Source organism: Lepisma saccharinum, chromosome 5 (assembly GCF_977018435.1).
Source record: "Lepisma saccharinum chromosome 5, izLepSacc3.1, whole genome shotgun sequence".
Taxonomy (NCBI): domain Eukaryota; kingdom Metazoa; phylum Arthropoda; class Insecta; order Zygentoma; family Lepismatidae; genus Lepisma; species Lepisma saccharinum.
The window spans coordinates 53,413,710-53,434,477 of NC_139233.1; the positions used below are offsets into that span (position 1 = coordinate 53,413,710).

The following is a 20,768-nucleotide window of genomic DNA, read 5'->3' on the forward strand; positions in this document are numbered from 1 at the left end:
TTTTAGTTCCTAGTTACTTCTCACCCACCCTGTAGTTCACAGCCATGCTATAGTTATTGAAAATAATATAGCACAAATGTTGAACTTACCTTGGGATATAATGATTTATAATTCCTTCAAATAAATTATATGTTTCTCCCTTTTGGAGTTTAAGTGCAATTAATGGTAGTAATATTTCTATCCAGCCATTGTTCTTTTGGTATTGCAAACTATTAGATTTACAATAATATGTAAGAATTGACTCAAGATCAGATATCACAGAAACTTTATCTTCTTCTTCATTTCCTAGATTATCTGCAATGTACAAAAGGACAGAGTATAAACATCAATTTTCTAAGAATTAAAGTGTACATACAGGTAACAGGGTGGCTAGAGATATCCCTTAATTTATCCAGGTTTCAAAGTGAATTTGCTTTTAGAATATTTTTTCCAAGATATAATGTGGACTTTCCCCGATCTTCATAAAAATAAATGGGCACTTTCAAGATAATCTTGCGACCATCACAGATAGTTTTCACTTTTATCATAAAATCAATAACAATATAAATTCAATGGAACACCATGCACAATGAGTATTATTATAGTTAAACATGGAATCCACCTTGGCACCATTGGTAATTAACATTGACAAAATACCATAACATTAGGAAGGTTAAAGACTACAATAACAACATTTTGAAGTTGTGAGAACAATCATAAAATTATAAATATTTCCCTGTACACAATGAGAAATGATGGTTTAGGGTGCCATTAAAATGGCATATGTGAACCACAAAAATGTATCGAGGATATCAAATCAAACAGTACAATTTTTATCATTGGTGCATCTTTTGATGCTACAAATGTTAAAAAAAAGCCCACTTTGCTGCCTGTATGGTTGCATCTGTGACATTTCTTTCTGGCATGAAATAGTATATGCCAGTGTTGCAAGCAACACACACATTCGAAAGAAAACGACAAACCACCAACCATATTATGTGTTGTAAAACATAGTGAGGAATACATCCAGTAACCCAACCGCAAGTAAAACCAATAATATGAAAAATGATGGAAAACAAATAACGCATCCAAAAGAAAGTGGTGAAAACAGGCAGAAAGTAAAGAAATGAAATCTTGCCATATCCCTAAAATTTGCAATGTTGGATTTTGTTTCTTTACCTACATTTCATTTATTTGCAAATTAAACTCGCATTTATTAAGGTTTTAGCTTTTTTCCCCAGAAATATGTAAAGTTACTTTTCTTGGGGATGGGGGACCTCCCTGTATCTGTGCCTATGTCAAAAAGCAGGTGCAGACAGGAAATGGATGCTGTGAAAATGCAGATGATGGAGAGGGATGTGAAGGAAGATGATGGAAATGCATGCATTCAGTTGAAGTTGTAGTTCAGTGGTAGAGGGTGGGCAAAGGAATCTAGAGAGACAAGTTCGAGTCCTAGTTGTTGTACCTTTTGTACCAACCTTTCCTAGTGTGTTTGTAGAGTGAGGAAGTTTGTGACAGCGTAGTTCACGAAATAGCAAACTATGCATCACATACCTAGGGACTCTACATAGCTGAATTGTTACGGCTGTTAACTGATCGGCAGAAATATCATGTGGTATTCTAAGAGGTTTATCCAATAAAAGTGTGCCGATTAATGTCTGTGCATAAATTGGACTTTAAACACGTAACATTTCAGTTCTGCTACCGGAAGGCAGAATGACCTGGTGACCTAATCTTCTACCATGAAGCAACAATTTCAACTCAATACATGCATTTCCATAACCTTCCTTCCGGTCTCCACTATTCACACATTTCACAACTTCCAATCCTTCCATTTCCATGGGCTGGCTGTATACACATCACTAACTGGAGATCAAATTTAATCTACGATCCGGAAATGAACTAAGTTTAAGCTTCTACCATGTTGTATAAAGCTAACTAGCCCAGTCAATGAAGGACAAAAAAAGGGGCCAATGTCGGGAATAATTCCGTAAAAGCTGAATTTTGGTCAGTTGTTAGAACACTACAAATAGAGCAAAATCCCCGCCCCTCCTCACGGTGCTTCCCCCAGCACCCCCCCCCCAAACATCAATTTTGCAGACTCTCAGTTATTGACCTATATCTCCGTAACCAATGGTCGTAGGCAGGTAATCTTTTTTATAGTCTTAATCCTCATTAGATGGGCTACAAAAAAGATTCTGTTTAAGTTTTCGATAATGTTGGTGGTTTTGCCGTAATTTAAAAAATAATATTCAAAAAGTGAATTTTTTCTAGTACTTGCTGAAGTTTTTGCCTTGTAACTTTTGAACAAATTAAATGACAAAAAAATTGTTTCCAATAAAAGTTGTAGCCTAATTTATAAGCTTTGAAACAATATCAGTTCAAATATAGTTTAATGAAAGATGCGCCATAAAATGTGTCTCCAAATGGAGGAGAGTACCAAAAAAGTAAGTCTCTCTTTATCACTGTCCGGTGGTTAAGTCCGGAATCATTGACTTTTCGATAAAAGCATAAGACTTGGTAGAATCAATTGTTATACCACTTAAGATATGTTCAGTCGAGTAGCCAATCAGCATCTGCGTGCTGATGGCTGCCATCTTGAAAAGGGTCCACCATATTGGATATTTTTGATTTGATATATCTCGGGAACAGTGGCACCTGTCAACTTCAGGATTTTTCAGAAATGCTCCAAATAATGTAAACTTTCATAACATATCAATAAATCTATTTTTGAAACATGAAAATAGTGGTTTTCTAGAAAAACTCATTATAATACTTTATGTGAATAACTCAGAGTTAAAAAAAAAGTCTTAATAATTCTCGAACCATACAATAGTATTGTATATTTGGTAACGTTACGAAATGTTTGTTAGATGACTTTAGACGAACTTTATTGTATTTATAAATTTACCTCAAATAACATTTTTAAGAGAAATACAAGATATATATAACCCAAATTGATTTCTGAAAGTATGAATGAAAGAAAAACACATTTTTATTGTAACTGATGATATGAAAATAGCGAAAATTATTTAGAAAATATTTTGCTATGAATTTTTCATAAGTTCGTTTCCCTTCTTTGATCAGATCTCAAAATCCTATCCTTCACATTCGCATAATGCAGTGGAGGCAAGATTTTCCATTGAACACTTGGAACGTCCAGTTCATTGTTCAGTTGCTGCGTATTTTATGACTTCTCTCTAATTATCACCAGCAATATTTACATACATTGTCAGCCATTGACATATCCAAGGACCTCTGTCGCTCTGTACTCCTCCATCAGAATTCAGCAGAGCTGGGTTGACAACAATGGCACTTACAAAGATACCAACCCTATGGCTATAAGTGCTGGAGGTTCTTTCATGATACAGAAATTTTATTATTCTAACATTCTCATGTTGACAAAAGTGGATCAGAATATCCCATTCTAACCATATCAAAATGAATAAAAATGACTGGCATATTTTCCAATAACTACAAAACCCATTTCTCTTCGTAAACTTTTATACTCTTCACAAAATATCTATGAAACAAAGTTAAAATTAAAAATAAAACAGTAATTTTGCCTGTAGTATTGTATGGATGTGAAACTTGGCCCATTGCATTAAAAGAGGAACATAAATGAAGAGTATTTGAACATAAAATCCTTAGAAAAATATTTGGACCTAAAAGGGATGAGGAGACAGGTGAGTGGAGATGGTTAGATATTTCAGAATTGTATAATTTGTATTCATGTCCAGATATGTATTATTAGAATAATTAAATCAAAAAGACTTAGGTGGGCAGGCCATGTGGCACAAATGGGAGAGGAAAGAAGAGTTTACAGGATTCTTGTTGTGAAACCTGATGATAAGAGACCTGTAGGAAGACCAAGACGACGATGCAGGGATAACGTTGAGATGGACCTAAAGGAAATCAGTCAGGATGGAAAAGATTGGATTGATTTTGCCCAGGATAGGGACAGATGGAAGGCTTGTGTTGCTGCAGCCATAAATCTTCGGGTTTAGAAATGCTAGAAAGTGAGTGAGTTACTTAAGCTGAGTACCTTTCAGCTTTCAACATCTGATGAATTAAGAACTGGCAAGTAAAGAAACCACCTGTTGCTTACATGTTATGAACTAGATGAGTTCATAGCAATGAGTGGATACCCAAACTTCAACCCATTCACGTGATGTAACAGCACTGTTGTTTTTGTTTCTTAATGACTAAATAAGTCATAATGATGTGATATGGGTTTGACATCACTCAAAAAGCCGTAAATCTTCTGAAAACACTACAGTTCCAACTTTTGCATATTGATATTGAATATACGTACCGTACATATACATGTATTCAAAATATCGAACTGGGTTTAGTGGTTCCCGGCTAGCCACAACTATATATGAAGACGATAAGAGAATCATCATGTTGGGAGGCTTCACCTTAAAATGACTGCCTTAAAATGCATGGCGATGTTCTTACTGGAGGAGCCTAGATATAAACTCTGGAGAAAACCAAGATTCCTTCTTATCAGGTACAAGGGATTCATTTAGTAAAGCTTGACATGTGAGGAAAACAGCACATGCCCATCAGACTACAATGTATGTACTCTACAAACTGCATAAGGATGTATACCTTGTCAATTGTAACACAGAATCTGACTCAAGATATCACAATTTGGAAGACTAGTGCATGCAAGGAACTAAAAAATCCCAAAACTCTCACAGTAACAACTTAAATTGAGAGAGAACTTCACATTGTTCACCTGGGAAAGAGCCTTCATGAAATAAACTTCTTTTTATACATCAAAACTTTGTGCAATCTGCAGTGGGTATTTCATGCTCAAGACCATTACAACCAAGCACAGAGTACTATACTCTGTTCTGGGAATCTATGGAGCAAGAGAACGAAAGGAAGTCTCTGCCCAAGAGGGCTCGAACAATGAAATTTTCCGAGGAAACAGGATTGCGTGAACGGGCAAAAGGGGACTGCAGTTACCAGCTGTTTGCATCAGCATGTACTGCTTTGCTCGCTTTCTCCCCTTCTCTTCCGTTATGCACAGGATTGCTCCAGAGATTCCCAGGATTGAGTATAGGTGTTTGGTGTTGAATGGGAAATCTTGCCTGAATTATATTATCCAAATGTGAAGGATTTGAATTTAAAACAAATGTCAGTATTTTCGTATCATCAATTACAATGAATACTTTTTTCTTTAAAATAATAAAACAATTTAATAAAATTTCAATTATTTCTACTTTCAGAAATAAAATTGGGTTGTACATAAATTGAATTTCTCTTAAAAATGTTATTTATGGTAAATTTATAAATACAAAAAATAGTATTTTAAGGGTTCAGTTCATCTAAAGTCTTCTAACACACATTTCGTAACGTTACCAAATATACAATACTATTGTATGGTTCCAGAAATATTAAGACCTTTTTTTAACTCTGAGTTATTCACATAAAGTATTATCACAGATATTATCACTTTTTCTGTGGTATTATAGTGAGTTTTTCTACAAAACCACTATTCTCATTTTTCAAAAATAGATTTATTGATAGGTTATGAAAGTTTACACTATTTGGAACATTTCTGAAAAATCCTGATCTTGACAGATGCCACCTCTCTCTCTCTCTCTCTCTGGCTCTACAGCCCTTGGTGGGCCTTGGCCTCCTCCACAATCAGCCTCCATTCCAATCTATCATCAATTCTTCTCCTCCATCCTTTAATTTTCATTGTCCGCAAGTTTGCAGCGACGTCGTCTATCCATCGAAGTCGGGGCCTGCCCTTTCTTCTTGCATGGTGAAGCTTTTCTTTCAACATTCTTCTTGGCATCCGGTATTCCATCATTCTCTCCCCATGCCCCAACCACTTTATTCTCTGGGCTTTGACAAATCTCACTATATCTTGGCCTTTTATTAAATCATCTAGCTCTGCATTATATCTTATTCTCCAGTCGTCATCTTCCTTCACAGGTCCATATATCTTTCTTAATATTCTTCTCTCAAATATTCTGAGGGCATTTTCATCTGACAGTTTCAAAGTCCAATTATCTGATCCATAAGTTACAACTGGTCGTACCAGTGTCTTATAAATTTTAAGCTTTGTATTTCTTGTGATCAGTCTATTTCTAAACAACTGCATATTTGCAAAATATGCACGATTGCCTGCCTGTATTCTTTCCTTTATTACTTTACTCATATCATTATCACTATATACCATTGTCCCCAGAAATTTAAAACAAGGAACTCCCTCAAACTTATTATCTCCAATTGTCAGATCTTGAGGTGCTCTTCTGATCTCAGAGTTAGACATTCTCATATACTTTGTCTTTTTTTCATTTACAATGAGTCCTATTTTTTTTTGCTTCTCTCTCCATTTGCTCATAGATTTGTTTAAGTGTTCTTATGTTCTAGAAATGATTGTAACATCGTCTGCATATGCGCATATTTAACTGGACTTTCCAAATATGGTTCCCTTTTGGTCAACTACATTCATTACTTTGTGTAATGCTAGATTAAATAATACTGCCGAAAGGCCATCCCCTTGTTTCACTCCTGTATTGAATTTAAACTCTTCGCTCAGTTTACTACAAACTTTCACTCGTGCCTTAGTACCACTCATAGTCATTCTTATTAGTCTTATTATTTTGAGGGGAATATTATACTCTTCAAGTACCTTAAACAATTCATTTCGATTAACACTGTCAAAAGCCTGCCTGAAGTCAACAAATAAAATTGTAGAAGTAATTGTAGAAGATAATCAGATACTCAATAGATGGGCAGAGCACTTTAAAGAGATTTTGAATAAAGTGGAAGACCAAGAAGAAGAGCAGTATAATAGGAATATACGAAATAGGGATGGTCATGAGGTACAAGTACCTAGTATTGAAGAAGTTGAATCTGTAATGAAGAAAATGAGTAATAATAGAGTTCCAGGCGAGGATGAAGTGATAATTGAACTTATCAAACTTGGTGGTAAGGCATTGTTGGTAGCAATACATAGATTGATTGTAATGATATGGGAAAATGAAACAATGCCCCATAAATGGAAATCTGGAATAATATGTCCAATTTATAAGAAAGGTGATAAATTAATATGTGGAAATTACAGAGGCATCACACTTCTTAGTGTGGTCTATAAGATCCTGTCAGGATTGATCAGTGAGAGAATAAAATGTTACACAGAAGATATACTGGGAGAGTACCAATGTGGATTTTGCACTGGCAGAAGCACTACTGATCAGATATTTATAGACAGATGATGGAAAAGTTTTATGAACATGATGTGGATTTGCATTTTTTATTTGTTGACAGATGCCACCATTCCCGAGATATGTCAAATCAAAAATATCCAATATGGCGAACTCTTTTCAAGATGCATCAGCAAGCAGATGGTGATTGGCTACTCGACTGAACATGTCTTAAGTGGTATAACAATTGATTCTACCAAGTCTCAAGCTTTTATCGAAAAGTCAATGATTCCGGACTTAACCACCGGACTGTGATAAAGCTACACTGATATGTTTGATATGTTTGTTGCATTTATTTTGTGATTGCACGATAACGAGTAACAGGTGGACCATTCGTTCCTGTAAGTAACTTGCAAAATTTTCCTTGCACTTAATTGAATAACTTAAGTTTTCAAATGAAAAATGTGTGTGCACTGCAGTTTCCAAAATGGAAAAAAATATTGAAACAACAATGGCGTTTATCCTCTTGGATGTAAATTACGCCCAAAATGTTATTTCATTATGACACAACAAATAACTATTTTAAATAAAATATGTGTAGTTTACACATCAGAAGGAGAAGAAGCTTTACCAACTAAAATTCATCGGGCTCAGTTCATAAAACAGTAGATACATGCTCTGTTTTAGTCTGCTGACAAAACTGAACTGCAATGACACTAGGCTGAGTATAGTAAAGCGAAATGGTAATATTTTTATACCCCCTCTTCACCCAACGCAAGTTTCACAATAATATCAACAAAAATAAATGTAATCGGCTAATATTTTCTTATCAACACTTGATTGCTCTCAAGTCATCTCTTGCTGATCGTGAAATTTAAAAATATGCTCTAGCAGTCATTTAAGGTAAATTTCAAGGAAAAAAATACACAATTTTTCAAACAGAAAATAACAATGATATATGATATATGGAAAGAAAGAAAAATGGAAGAAATATTTATCATTGTTCATCTCATTGTGCATGCTTGGTGCTTCTTTATTATTATTATTATGGAAACAGGATTTATGAATATGAATTGATTCTCCTGCCTTTGAAACTTCCAGCATACGTTCACTTGCAACACTTTTTTAAAGCAAATATTCGTTAATACAACCATGGTAAAAGAGCTGAACTACAGCCAAAGTCTACTGATCGGAGAAAATTTCCAGATTAACTTTGACCTCAGATCGCTGGGACTTAATCTCAGTTCAACTTTTATACAACACAAAATCAGAGTTCAGCGTGACTGCAGATCAATTTTACTGGCTAATCAAGGATCAACTGCTTTATACAATCGGCCCCATGTGTACTGCCTTGAACACCCTCACACACAGATACAGGGGATGCCCCCATCTGAGAAAAGTAAGTTTACATTGTATGAAATGTACATATCTCAGAATAAAAGCAGAGAATTGAAAGTTTAATACAATTAAATTAAATGTAGGTTAAGAGAATATAACAAATTTTAGGTGTGTGAGAAAAAAACACTAACCAAAATGCACACACCCAACAATTTCTGGTTCTGCTCCTAGACATGCTTGCAGAGAGGTTTAATTTCTTTCCTATCTGCCTGTTTCCACCATTTCCTTTTGGATATATTATTTGTTTTCCACCATTTTTCATACTGTTGGTTTACTTACAGTTGCGTTACCGGACTTGCTCCTTGCTACATTTTACAACACACAATGTGGTTATGTGCAGTGCTCGAAAAATTTTCTTCAAAGCTAGGTGCCAGCTCTGAAAATCAGGCACCAGGAAACCACCTACTAGCAATTGTGCATACTACAGTATGTTTCAAAAGTCGCGCAATCCAAACTTTGAAAATGTACGATCATGAAAATTGTAAGGGATATTTACACCGGGTTTTCTGCACTAAACTAATCCTGTAGGTAGGCTATCACTGGATTCATAAATATATGTTAGCATTTATCTAAATAAATGCAATTACATTATTTAAAAAAAAAAAATGTTCATTTTCTGAAAACTTCTGAGAATTTATTTTCAACAATAAATACCAACTCTTAAACAATTTGTGGGATCATTTGTTGGTGTTTGACTGGTTGTAAAACAGTTGCTTTGTGAGGTACAGCAGAAGCAGGGCATTTTTATTGGAAAACCTCTTGCACATGAGTGTAAGAATGAGTAGTAAAATACTCTTCAGCAATGTACACGCACTGCTCCAATGAATACGCCATGCTGAATCAATTTTAAAAGAAACAAACACGTTAGCAGCAAAAGTGAGATAAGAGAATTCTATGTAACTCAAGAGTCATATTTTGGCACAAAATCTTGATTTACGATTTACACATTTTGCATGCGACTGTTGGGTTGCCATATACGGAGATATGTCCCAAAAATGACACTTTTCACTCAACCCATAAAATCGCCAGTCAAAAAATTAATCAAATGTTGCACGTGACCAATATTTATCGCAAATGACAGACTGACATGGCATCAGTCATCAAATGTCTAATTATGACCCTTCGATCATTTCTTACATATTTTTCTTACTCAGAAGTTCACTTCTGAAAAAAATTGAGTGCTGCTTTCAGTCAGTTATTAATTTATATAATTTTCTGTAAGGAGTGAACTGAATTTTAAGCATTGAAAAATATCTCTCTCAATGGATGAGGCTTTATAATGCAGAAAACCCAGTGTATATATCTCTTACGGTTTTCATATTGGGTTTGGTGTGTATTACTCACAATATTAAATATTATAAAATATTTCTATGTAGAACACAATAAAAATATCATATAAAAGTTATTTTACTTACATATTTGTGAGTCTACTCCTTGAGTTAGCTACGTTTCGGGAAAGCCACTGCACCCTTCTTCAGGCGTTCTTCAAGCATGCAATACTGCCATGCCGCGTCGTTATATCATACAAGGAAAGGTTGGACGGGTAGGATTCGGAAAAATATATCAGATGTTCCACGCGGAACATCAGCTGATAAAATGCAGATGGGAGTGAGCTCAGTCCTTGGATTTTTAACTTGTTTTTACTGCTTTTAATAAATTTTAAGGGAATGTATAGAGAACATGACAAGTTTTAAGGCAATGCAGGATGAAAGGGACGTAGTTTTTCTGATATTTTTCCCCAATCCTACCCGTTCAACCTTTCCATGTATGATATAACGACGTGGCATGGCAGTATTGCATGCTTGAAGAACGCCTGAAGAAGGGTGCAGTCGCTTCCCCGAAACGTAGCTAACTTAAGGAGTAGACTCACAAATACAAAAGTAGAGTAACTTTTATATGATATTTTTATTGTGTTCTACATAGATTTTTTTTTGATACTCTTACGGTTTTCATGATATATATTTCCAAAGTTTGGGTTGTGTGACTTTTGAAACACTCTGTATAAGATGCTGAGCATCACGGTATTCAAAACATTGCTAAATTATTTGAGAGAGCAGGAAATGGAGTGTTGGGGGACAAAGGGTAAGAAATTGTTACTGACTCTATGGAATGTTCACAACGTTGATAAAAGAAAAAAAATCATTTCCTAACTTACGCTCTACTGCAATTTGAACTTAGATTTTGATTTGATTTGCTTTATTTTACTTCGCCTTTTGTGCCACTTTTGGCTAATTTGCGAAGATGGGGATGAGTGATGATATGATGAATCAACACTCACAAACATCCATGTCCAGGCCAGGATTCGAACCCAGGACCCCTCATTTGAACTTAGAATCATCAAAATTTAGTACATATTACAGCAAAAGATCACAGTTGCCAGCCTGAAATTTTTAGTTGCCATGTCGACCGGGATTTTTCGAGCCCTGGTTATGTGGTTGATAGTTTGTCATTTATTGCAGGATATATGTGTTCCTTTCAACACTGGCACATGTCAGTTCATAAGAAGAAACACCACAGATGTGATTAAATGTTATGTTGGGTTGCAAGCATATAGAAAGCAAAATGAAGTCCTTTTAAAAGTTTGTAGTGGCGAAACAACACATCAATGAAGGGTGTAAGGGGTGACCTTCCACGTAGTACACCCTGGACTGCATTTTGCAGACTAACGAGGCTCTGGTGTCTGGCTTCATGGCCAGTATAATTCTGTGTGTTGTCCTGTTTTTTGTCCTTGTGTGTGCTGAGTGCCCCTTTACAGCCTCAGGTTTTAACAAAAGTCAGAATATTTTAGTAACACGACATTACAATTATGCTATTTTAGTTATGGTAAGGGGCTGGGCCCCGTATAATGTGACAACTGCAAAATAGCCTAAATGCTGATGCTCCCAAAAATTTAAATTCAAAATCAAAACACATCACAGTGAAACAAGTCTGTCACTAGGCTTTCCCTTAAACAGTGCTCTCTGTCCCACAGGCTGCCTCAGTTCTATAATAAGCTGCCTGCAAACATTGATATTTTCTCCCCAGAAAATACATTCTGATCATCACTAACAATGAATTCTTGACGTATTTTTGTTAATTTATTACAGTTTTCAGTGTAAAATGGCCATTACAAGTGCTGTATCTGAAACTTGGAATAAATAAACAAAAATAGTATTGAGGCAACTTGCTTCTTTTCATGTCCTCTATATATTTCTGTGGTCCGCAGGTGTCATTTTAATTAGGGCTGAGCCAATACCAAAACTCTTACCGATTCCCACTGATACAGATACTTTGAAAATTGCAATAAATAAAAGTTGTTCAAAATATTGATCAATATTAGTGTCTAAATATTCTTCTTGTATGCATCAATTTACCAAGAAATTTGCTTTAGAATATTCAAGAATTGCATCAAAATATGAAAATAGATGTTATATAACCACATCCAGTTTTTCATGCAAAATTGATGCAAAATAAATAGAAAGTTTAAATTTTGCATAATTTCTAGGATAATTAGACTTTATGGACGGCATTTTTGCAGACCCCGTGAAAGACCAAAATGCCAGGAAAGGGCCCAAGTTTCTTTTGTTTTATTGTGATTTCATCATGCTACGAATGCAATTTTAACATGGTTCGATTTCGATTTACTTCTGTTAACACATACTGCAGAGTTTTAGCGATTACTTAAGATTTTGTTCAAAATATGCTTTCGAAGTTAGGTTAGGCAGGCCAGGTTTGGTTCTCTTAGCATTAAAATAAAGTCCTTAAATGCATTCTAATAAGGTTCCAATTTACTTCTACATTAATTCCCACTAGTCTACGATACTTACAGTTGCTTGTCAACAAAAAATACATTGTCCATGGGAAGTGCGCATACTTGTGTAAGGTAATTTTTAAGTTGATTTTTTCAACATAACTTTTTTCAAAATCCAAACAGTGCTCATTATTCTATGGATGGTTCAAATTTTGTGTGACAATTATTGCCAAAATTTTACGATAATTAGCCTTCCTGCTAGGAGAATTTGAAGAAATTCATAAAACAATCTGAACCGTTAACTGGGAAAGTATTGGCAGGTATTGGAAAATGAATTCCAACTGATATATTGGCATCGGCTCAGCCCTAATTTTAATGCCACCCTATCTGTACATACATGCTTTTGTGTTTGTTTTCTACTTACCTACAAACTGTTGGCAATCATCTCTTAGCACATTTTGCTCAGGTAGATCATATATTTCATTGAACAGAACTAGTTGATTTCCTTTATCTTGAACTCCTAGGCAAACCTGCCACACATCTGCACGCAAAACATCAGGTATGCTCTTTCCCTTACATATGTCGTGGACAGCCGATGCACAACAGTTTTGCTCATCCAGAAGTGCAGTCTCTAGCTCTAATATCCTAAAAATATTGGGAAAAGAAGATATACTCAATACAGGTTAATGTTCAGAATTAACAGATTTGCAAGTTGCAAAATGTCAGACTATACTTTTTTATGCCTCTAGTTAAACTGCAATAACTTTTGTACACAACTGCTTCCTGTGAAAAACACATTCGCTTTTACACAAAACCCCATACATTGTACACTTCTGTTCACACAAACTGGCACACTCGTTTGAGTTAAAGATCAGTTTCGGAGCTGATCATGTGTGGCAGTACAGCCGAAGTAAAGGTTCGGGAAAACAGCACACTGCAGTGTTGCTTACCACTAAAGTTTTTCACAGGATGCAGGGAATTTTCTCACTTGCAACAGCTTTGTTACATAAATGTCACACATTTATATCGAAAAATACATGATTTACCGGCAAAATTCAATGAACGATGTGAGAAAACACTTCTTCGAACTTCCGCAAGTCTAAAGAAACTGCATTTGGTACGTAATTTCTCCTGTAAATTTTAAGAAATCCGTTTTCCGGATACGGAAAGTTTACCAATTATTATTTTATTGCTACAAAGTTGGATCCCATCTCAAATGTGTATACTTAAATAAAAACGGTGGGTATGACTTGAGATGACCGGACCCCTCTCCGATTTTCTTCATATTTGACATACTCACTAATTGAGGCCTCCTAATCACGAATCTAAAGTTAAAATTTGTTGGAAACGTCTAGAAATTGCAAAATAAGCAAATCAATTTTTGCGACCGGATCGCTCTCCGAATTTTATAGTATTGCTCATACTTACTGAACCATTGGCACGTGGTTAGGATATTTTCGGTTAGGTTAGGCAAACATAGTTAAAATTTGGTGTCGTGGTAGTATCAGGATCTAGAAATTGCAAATAATTGCGAACCATTGACGCTTGCCCCACGAACCATTGGCACGTGGTTAGGTTAGGCAAACAGTTAAAATTTGGTGTCGTGGTAGTATCAGGAATATATATACTTGGTTGTGAAACAAAAAATTTCGCGAAAATCGACAGTTTCCATTCCGAAAACTAACGCCTTATTTTCGCAATTTCTAGAAGTTTCCGGCAAATTTTAACTTCAGATTCGTGATTAGGAGGCCTCAATTAGTACGTATGTCAAATATGAAGAAAATCGGAGAGGGGTCCGGTCATCTCAGGTCGTTCCAAACGGTGGTGTATGCTGTTGTTTGGCACAGAGATAAGCACATTGGATAAACTTTATTTCTTAACTCCTTTTTAAATTTAGCTGTCGTTAATTTCAAAATGCAAAAGCAATTTTGAGTTTGGCGCCTATCTGAACTCACCAAGTTTGCCATATTCATTTAATTCAGACCATTAAAACCATGATATAAATTTGCATACCATCTTGCCTCCTTTCTATGCAGCAACATGGGCTATTTCACTTTTTCAGTATTGAACTATGTTTTTTATGTTTCATGAATATATTTAGAGAATCAATTTTATACTTCCCTAGCTGAATCGTGCCTACAAACATTATAGAAGCAAAGGCCTCCCCGATGGCATAGTGGTAAAGTTGTCCTCTTGCAATTGAGTGGTCCGGGTTTCGATACCCAGTGAGGAGTGGTTGTTCGGATTCACATCAAACTTTTTTGTGTATTTTCCTCTAAAAACGAAAAAATATATGTTCCTCTTTGGCACTACTTTTTCACATCTGAATGTTTGCTAATGAATTGAAAGTTGGCGGCCTTCGCAATTATGTCATGCATTAACCATACTTGTAAATGACAAATTGAGCCATAATAATGGAGTCTAATTTCGAAACCTGTCACATGTAACTTTTCACCTTGGAAAAAAAAATAAAGATCTCACCAGGTTTCGAACTCACGTCATGAAGTTTCGGACTTCTAATTTAAAGGGTAAAACGAGACGTGTCAGCCCCACGATACATGCATTCTATGCACTCATTGTGTGTGAAGGGTTCTGCAAGCAATCTCACTCTTGCTTCCTGGTGAGGAGCCAGGTGTGACTGAAACACTGGATTCCTTTCCTTTGTCTAGCCCTGTGGCTAATTACAGTGCGAGAAGAAGGTTCAATTAGATAATTTGTTGGCAGATTTATTTTAGTTTATTATACTTCAACTTTCTGTTACTTTTGGCTAATCGCGAACATGAGGATGAATGACGATAAGGTGAATGATTCAATCACAAACACAAAAGAACAGCATACACATGTTAGTCCGGAAGGGGAGCTAGGGTGGTGTGCCTCCCCTCTTATGTCAACATAAAACATAGGATGCAAGGAAAAATGGGTTGGAAATTAAAAAATGGAGAAGATTAGAAAAAATGTCGATTCATTCTTGTTGGAGCAAGGAGCGGCTACCAAAGGTAAGAGGGATGAGAAAATGTGTCATGAAAAATATGACAAATAATGATAGTAAATTCCTCCTCTCATTCAGGAATTACTGATATAGAATCGAGCGTGAAACCAGTCTGTCAGTGTTTTTGTGTGTGCAATGTGTGTGTGTATGTGTGTGAGGGGTGGGGAAGCGGCAAATGAATGATCGAAAACATTAATATTTAATTACCGATGTAACAAAGTTTTGAACATAAATTCTGTGATTTCCTTTCACAGTGGAATAACGTTTGATCTTCTGGTGGGATTTGTTACCAGAAAAAAACATCAGAAGTGGTTGTTATATGCAAGGAGTTTCAGTAACAACACAATAAAGAAAAATACGTTCCAAACTCAAAATTATGCCACATGCATAGTCCTTTCAATAATTATTTTCTCCTTGCCACATGAACAACAACAAAGTATAAAGCTGTGACTCGGTGAAATACTTTTCGTGGCACTCGTTTGGCAGAAAAAGAAAAGCTTTGACCACACAAGGAATCGAACCTAGGATTTCAGCTTACAAAGCTCGCATTTTACCGACATGGACACAAGCCGCAGCGTGAACAAGCATGCTATTAAGGTGAATTCTCATGAAGATTGCACTTTTACCTGTCTGGTTCCAAACTTTCAATGTCCCTTCTCTCTAATTACATTAATTTGAAAGCAATACCCTTCATGGTATAGTGTCTCTATGGTGTGGTCACATTGCTCTTAGACTATAAGTTAATGTTGTGTGTGTATATTAAGACTATCCAAGACTTGCTTTTGTGCAAGATTAGTGTTTCCAACCCTTAATAATCTCCGTGCTCTAGCTTCTGTCAACATAGCAGATTCTGATATGTGGTGATGAATCTTATAAGTTTATGGCACATACATAATTACATTTTTAAATTAGCTCTTTGACGAAGAGGGATTTTTCAGGAAAATATGAAGACATTCATCCAGTCTGTACTGATTTTCGGAGTTCCATTATCCTACTTTCGTGTTTAAATTACAAGGTAGAAAAGCAGTTTGCATGTAAGAGAAAGTAACGAAAGTGATCCTGAAGTCACATCATTCGGGCTGTGATAGATATTCTTATTGCCTTGGATTGTTTATTTTCTCCCATCCGCATCTTGAATGTCAATGTGATTTATTTTTTGTTAGCGTCGCTTTTCTTCCACTTTTAGTTCATCACAACGAAGAAGATAAATGATGATATGGAAAAATTGATGAAGGGACACTCACAAAGAACACCCATGCTCAGGTCGGAATTCGAACCCGGGTACTCTTGGTGAACCTCGACGTTGCTGTTACGTTAAGCTAGGTAAAAAGGTAATAAAACCATCATCCACTCCCCTCTGGGATACTGAGTATCCCAAACATATTTTCCTGAATTTTTTTCTGCCATTCTCTAGTAATAAGCAACACTGCAGAGTGCTGTTTTCCCAAACCTTTACTTCGGCTGTACTGCCACACTCAATCGGCTCCAAAGCTGATCTTTAACTCAAATGAGTGTGCCAGTTTCTGTGAACAGAAGTGTACTATGCCATGAAGCCATACAAGAGCTGCCTCGATCTTCGTGATAGATCAGCAAAATGCTCAAGCGATCTTTACCCCCCCCACCCACGGTTTGCCCCAGCTACTTTATGCAGGAACATTTTCAGAAAAAAATTCACCTGAGATCTTGGGGCTCCTGCATGGTAGTCAGATGGCCTACTGACTGGACCACTGTAGCTCATTTTAAGATTTCAATTAATTCACAGTGATCTCCACACTTTCAAACATTTTTCATATTCTTCTGTTGGCAGTGAGAAAATCATCCAGCATACAGAGGTCAGATTCATTATGTCCCTGTAGCATGGAAATTTAGAGATGTAACAAATTCATATAATGTGAAAATGTAATAGTATGTATAATAACAAGATTAGATTCCAGCAATTGGAATTTGGGTAGTTAAAACATACCCATTTATTTTATATAAGAATGGTTCAATTATATTGTAATCATCCAATAAGATGGTACAGGGAGTGCCGGATCTACAAATCTTGCCCCTCCCCTCGCAAAATATTACCAAAAGGCCCCCATCTACATGTAACACATATACCAGGTGGTTATAATTAAAGTGACGGTGTTCAGAGTGGTACAGCATGGGCTGTAATGAGAGTAGCAGTCTGAAACTTCGTAGATATACTAATGAAGCAATGTGCTCGCGAATTATGGAAAAAAAAAAAAAGTTCCAATTCTCGCCATTAGGGTAAAAAATGGTGCTGTAAGCAGTCAAAACGTGGAATTTTCCGTAACTCTGACATCAAAGTCGGTGACATTACCTACCTATTGTGTGATCTCCCTGGTTGTTGTTGGTGACGCTTGTTGCTTTGTTTCCTTTAGTGATGTGAATGTTCGCCGAACATTAAAAGTTTGAATTTTTCCGTGTAAAAAGCAATGGCTATTGCAAAGAAAGACCGTGCACTGCTAGTGAAGTTGTTTTACCAGAATGGGAGCAATAGCAACGTTGCACTGCAGAAATATCGCCAACAGAAAGGGCTGAGAAGAGGGGCCATGTCAATTAATGGGCTGAAGAAGATGAAGAAATTCGAGGAAACAGGTGAATTGGGTGTTGCACCAGGGAGAGGAAGGTGGTCCATCCCCGTGGAAGTTGTGGACGAAGTTGCTGTAGCTGTAGCTGACCGTGCAGCACATGCCTCAACTTCTGCAACCAGTGCTAGAGCTGTGGCACGTGAATTGTCACTCCCCTGGTCAACAGTTCGCAAGGTTTTGCGGTGCATTTTACACTGGTATCCCTACGAGATTCAAACTGTGCACCAATTGAAACCCCAAGATATTCCACAACGGCGTGAGTTTGCCCATCGGTTTTTGGCACGCATGGAAGTGGATGACATGTGGCCAGGGCATATTCTGTGGACTGACAAGGTGCATTTTACTCTGGACGGTGCAGTGAATACTCAGAACTGTCACATATGGGGTTCCACTCATCCACATGTTGTGCAGGAACAACCATTGCACTCAGTTTACGTGACTGCTTGGTGTGGGTTCAATAGCTCCTTCATTCTTGGTCCATTTTTCTTTGAGGAGATGACACCTCCAGGGGCTGTTAGGTGTACATCTGCATGTTATAGGGACCTCCTTGTGCAACACGTGATTCCAGCTTTGCAAGAACGGAACTGTGAACACACCACCATTTTCATGCAAGATGGGGCAACACCACATGTCGCTTGCCACGTGAAAGATTTGCTGCGAGAAACCTTCACTAATGACCGCATCATCTCTAGGCAGTTTCCAGATGCATGGCCTTCCAGATCCCCCCCACCTTAATTCATGTGACTTCTGGCTGTGGGAATATTTAAAAGATCGTGTCTATCAGGGACATGTGCGGTCTCTGCCTGATCTGAAGGCTAGCGTACAACGACATGTTGCTCAGATTTCACCAGACATGCTGCGAGCAACCGTTGACCAAGCAGTGTTACGAATGCAGCATGTTGCTGAATTGAGAGGCCATATTGAGCAGTTCTTGTAACCATAGTTCCTAATAAACATGCCAGAACCATTGTTCTCATGCGTTTGATCTTTCCTGCCTTTTTCCTGTAACTATACCACGTTTTGACTCCTTACAGTGCCATTTTTTACCATGGTGGCGAGAATTGGAACATTTTTTTTTTTTTTTTTTTGCATAATTCACGAGCGCATTGCTTCATTAGCATATCAACGAAGTTTCAGACTGCTACTCTCATTACAGTCCGTGCTGTACCACTCTGAACACCGTCACTTTAATTATAACCACCTGGTATAATGTGTGTGTGTGTGTAATTTTTGATCTCATGTTGACAAAGTCACATACAAGGGCATACAGGGTGATTCAAAAGTCCCTTTACACCCCTATAAAAAGTCAAGGAGTTAGACTGGGTACAATTGGTCATGGTAGAAACAGGTTGGGCTTACAGGGAACCACATTGGTGTGTTCCAAGCGGAAGTCTGCCATGTGCAAACTTTATTAGCTGGACAAAAAATTCACTGTACTACTGTGATTATGTAATTATACAACATACTACTTTACATGGAATTTTTAACTGAGAATTTTATTATCATATTCGGTTTATAATACTTATTCCTACAATCCTTTATAGAAGTTTAATATCTTCACACATATTTACATAAAAAAGGAAGGCCGAGATAAAATTTTCAGAATATAGAAAAGGAAAGTTAAAAATTGTACTTACGTATGTGAGTATAGTGCTCTTATTGTAGAACGACGTTTCAGAGATTGACTATCTCTTTCCTCAGGTTCGTATAAAAACTAAGTACTTGGCATAGTACTGCGTCAAAAATGTAATATGAGGATTGTGGTTAAGGGTTGGTTAGGGTACATTTAAAATATTAAGTTTTTGCTATTAGAAGTACGTAAAAACCAAGCCGTTCCCCAATAAAACTTGTACAGTAGACCTATTCACCGGTAAAAAAGTTAAAATTCTAAAAAACCTGCATAAATATCGAATAGAATGCCAATGCGGGAAGGAGTACATAGGACAGACGGGCCGAAATATGGGTAAAAGATGGAGCGAGCATGAAAAGGACATAAGGGAAAAAGTTCCCAAAACGGGTCTCTCAGAACATATTTTGGAAAGTGGGCATAGAATCGCAAAAAAAGAGGTAATCAGAAAAGAGGGGAGGAAATTAGGAAGAAACGTGTATGAAACAGCGAGTATTTGTAGAGGGGGGAAGAGTAATCTTAATAGGGACGAAGGAAATTTGGAAGAAGGGTGGATCAATTTCCTCAAAAAATGGGATAAAGCCTGGAAGATTGAACCCAATATCGGTTTCCACGTCACTCCGGAAGTTATGCAAGCTGCAAGAGAGGAACGTGAATTCACGTTGGATTTGTGACGTAATAAGGGGAAACGAGAAAATTAAGGGGAGGGGAAATATTCGTTGAGAATTGACCTTCAGGTGGATAGATAAGCACAGTTGGGTAGGAAAGGCCAAACCTGCAGGTTGCATTGTGATTTATGCAGGTTTTTTAGAATTTTAACTTTTTTACCGGTGAATAGGTCTACTGTACAAGTTTTATTGGGGAACGGCTTGGTTTTTACGTACTTCTAATAGCAAAAACTTAATATTTTAAATGTACCCTAACCAACCCTTAACCACAATCCTCATATTACATTTTTGACGCAGTACTATGCCAAGTACTTAGTTTTTATACGAACCTGAGGAAAGAGATAGTCAATCTCTGAAACGTCGTTCTACAATAAGAGCACTATACTCACATACGTAAGTACAATTTTTAACTTTCCTTTTCTATATTCTGGATTTGTGAGTAACACGCGACAAACCTATAAAATGCTATAAAATTTTCATCCAGACGAGGTCAATTTTTGGCATCCCAACTGTCCACCCTGTCAACCCCTTGCATCGACTTTCTACCTTGATCCCACTACTCTCCACCTTCCGCCAATAAGAAACATGACCGTGTTGTATATTTATGG

General features: G+C 36.8%; 1 protein-coding gene across 1 annotated transcript in view; it reads right to left on the reverse strand.

Moving 5' to 3' along the window:
- The window catches only part of TBC1D23 (TBC1 domain family member 23), a 70,916-nt gene that overhangs the window by 44,380 nt on the left and 5,768 nt on the right, over positions 1-20,768 (reverse strand). The window contains exons 2-3 of the mRNA XM_083122565.1: positions 12,704-12,924; positions 90-294 (exon numbers count right to left, since the gene is read on the reverse strand). Of these exons, the coding sequence (XP_082978691.1) occupies positions 90-294; positions 12,704-12,924 (426 nt within the window). The remainder of the gene's footprint in view (positions 1-89; positions 295-12,703; positions 12,925-20,768) is intronic.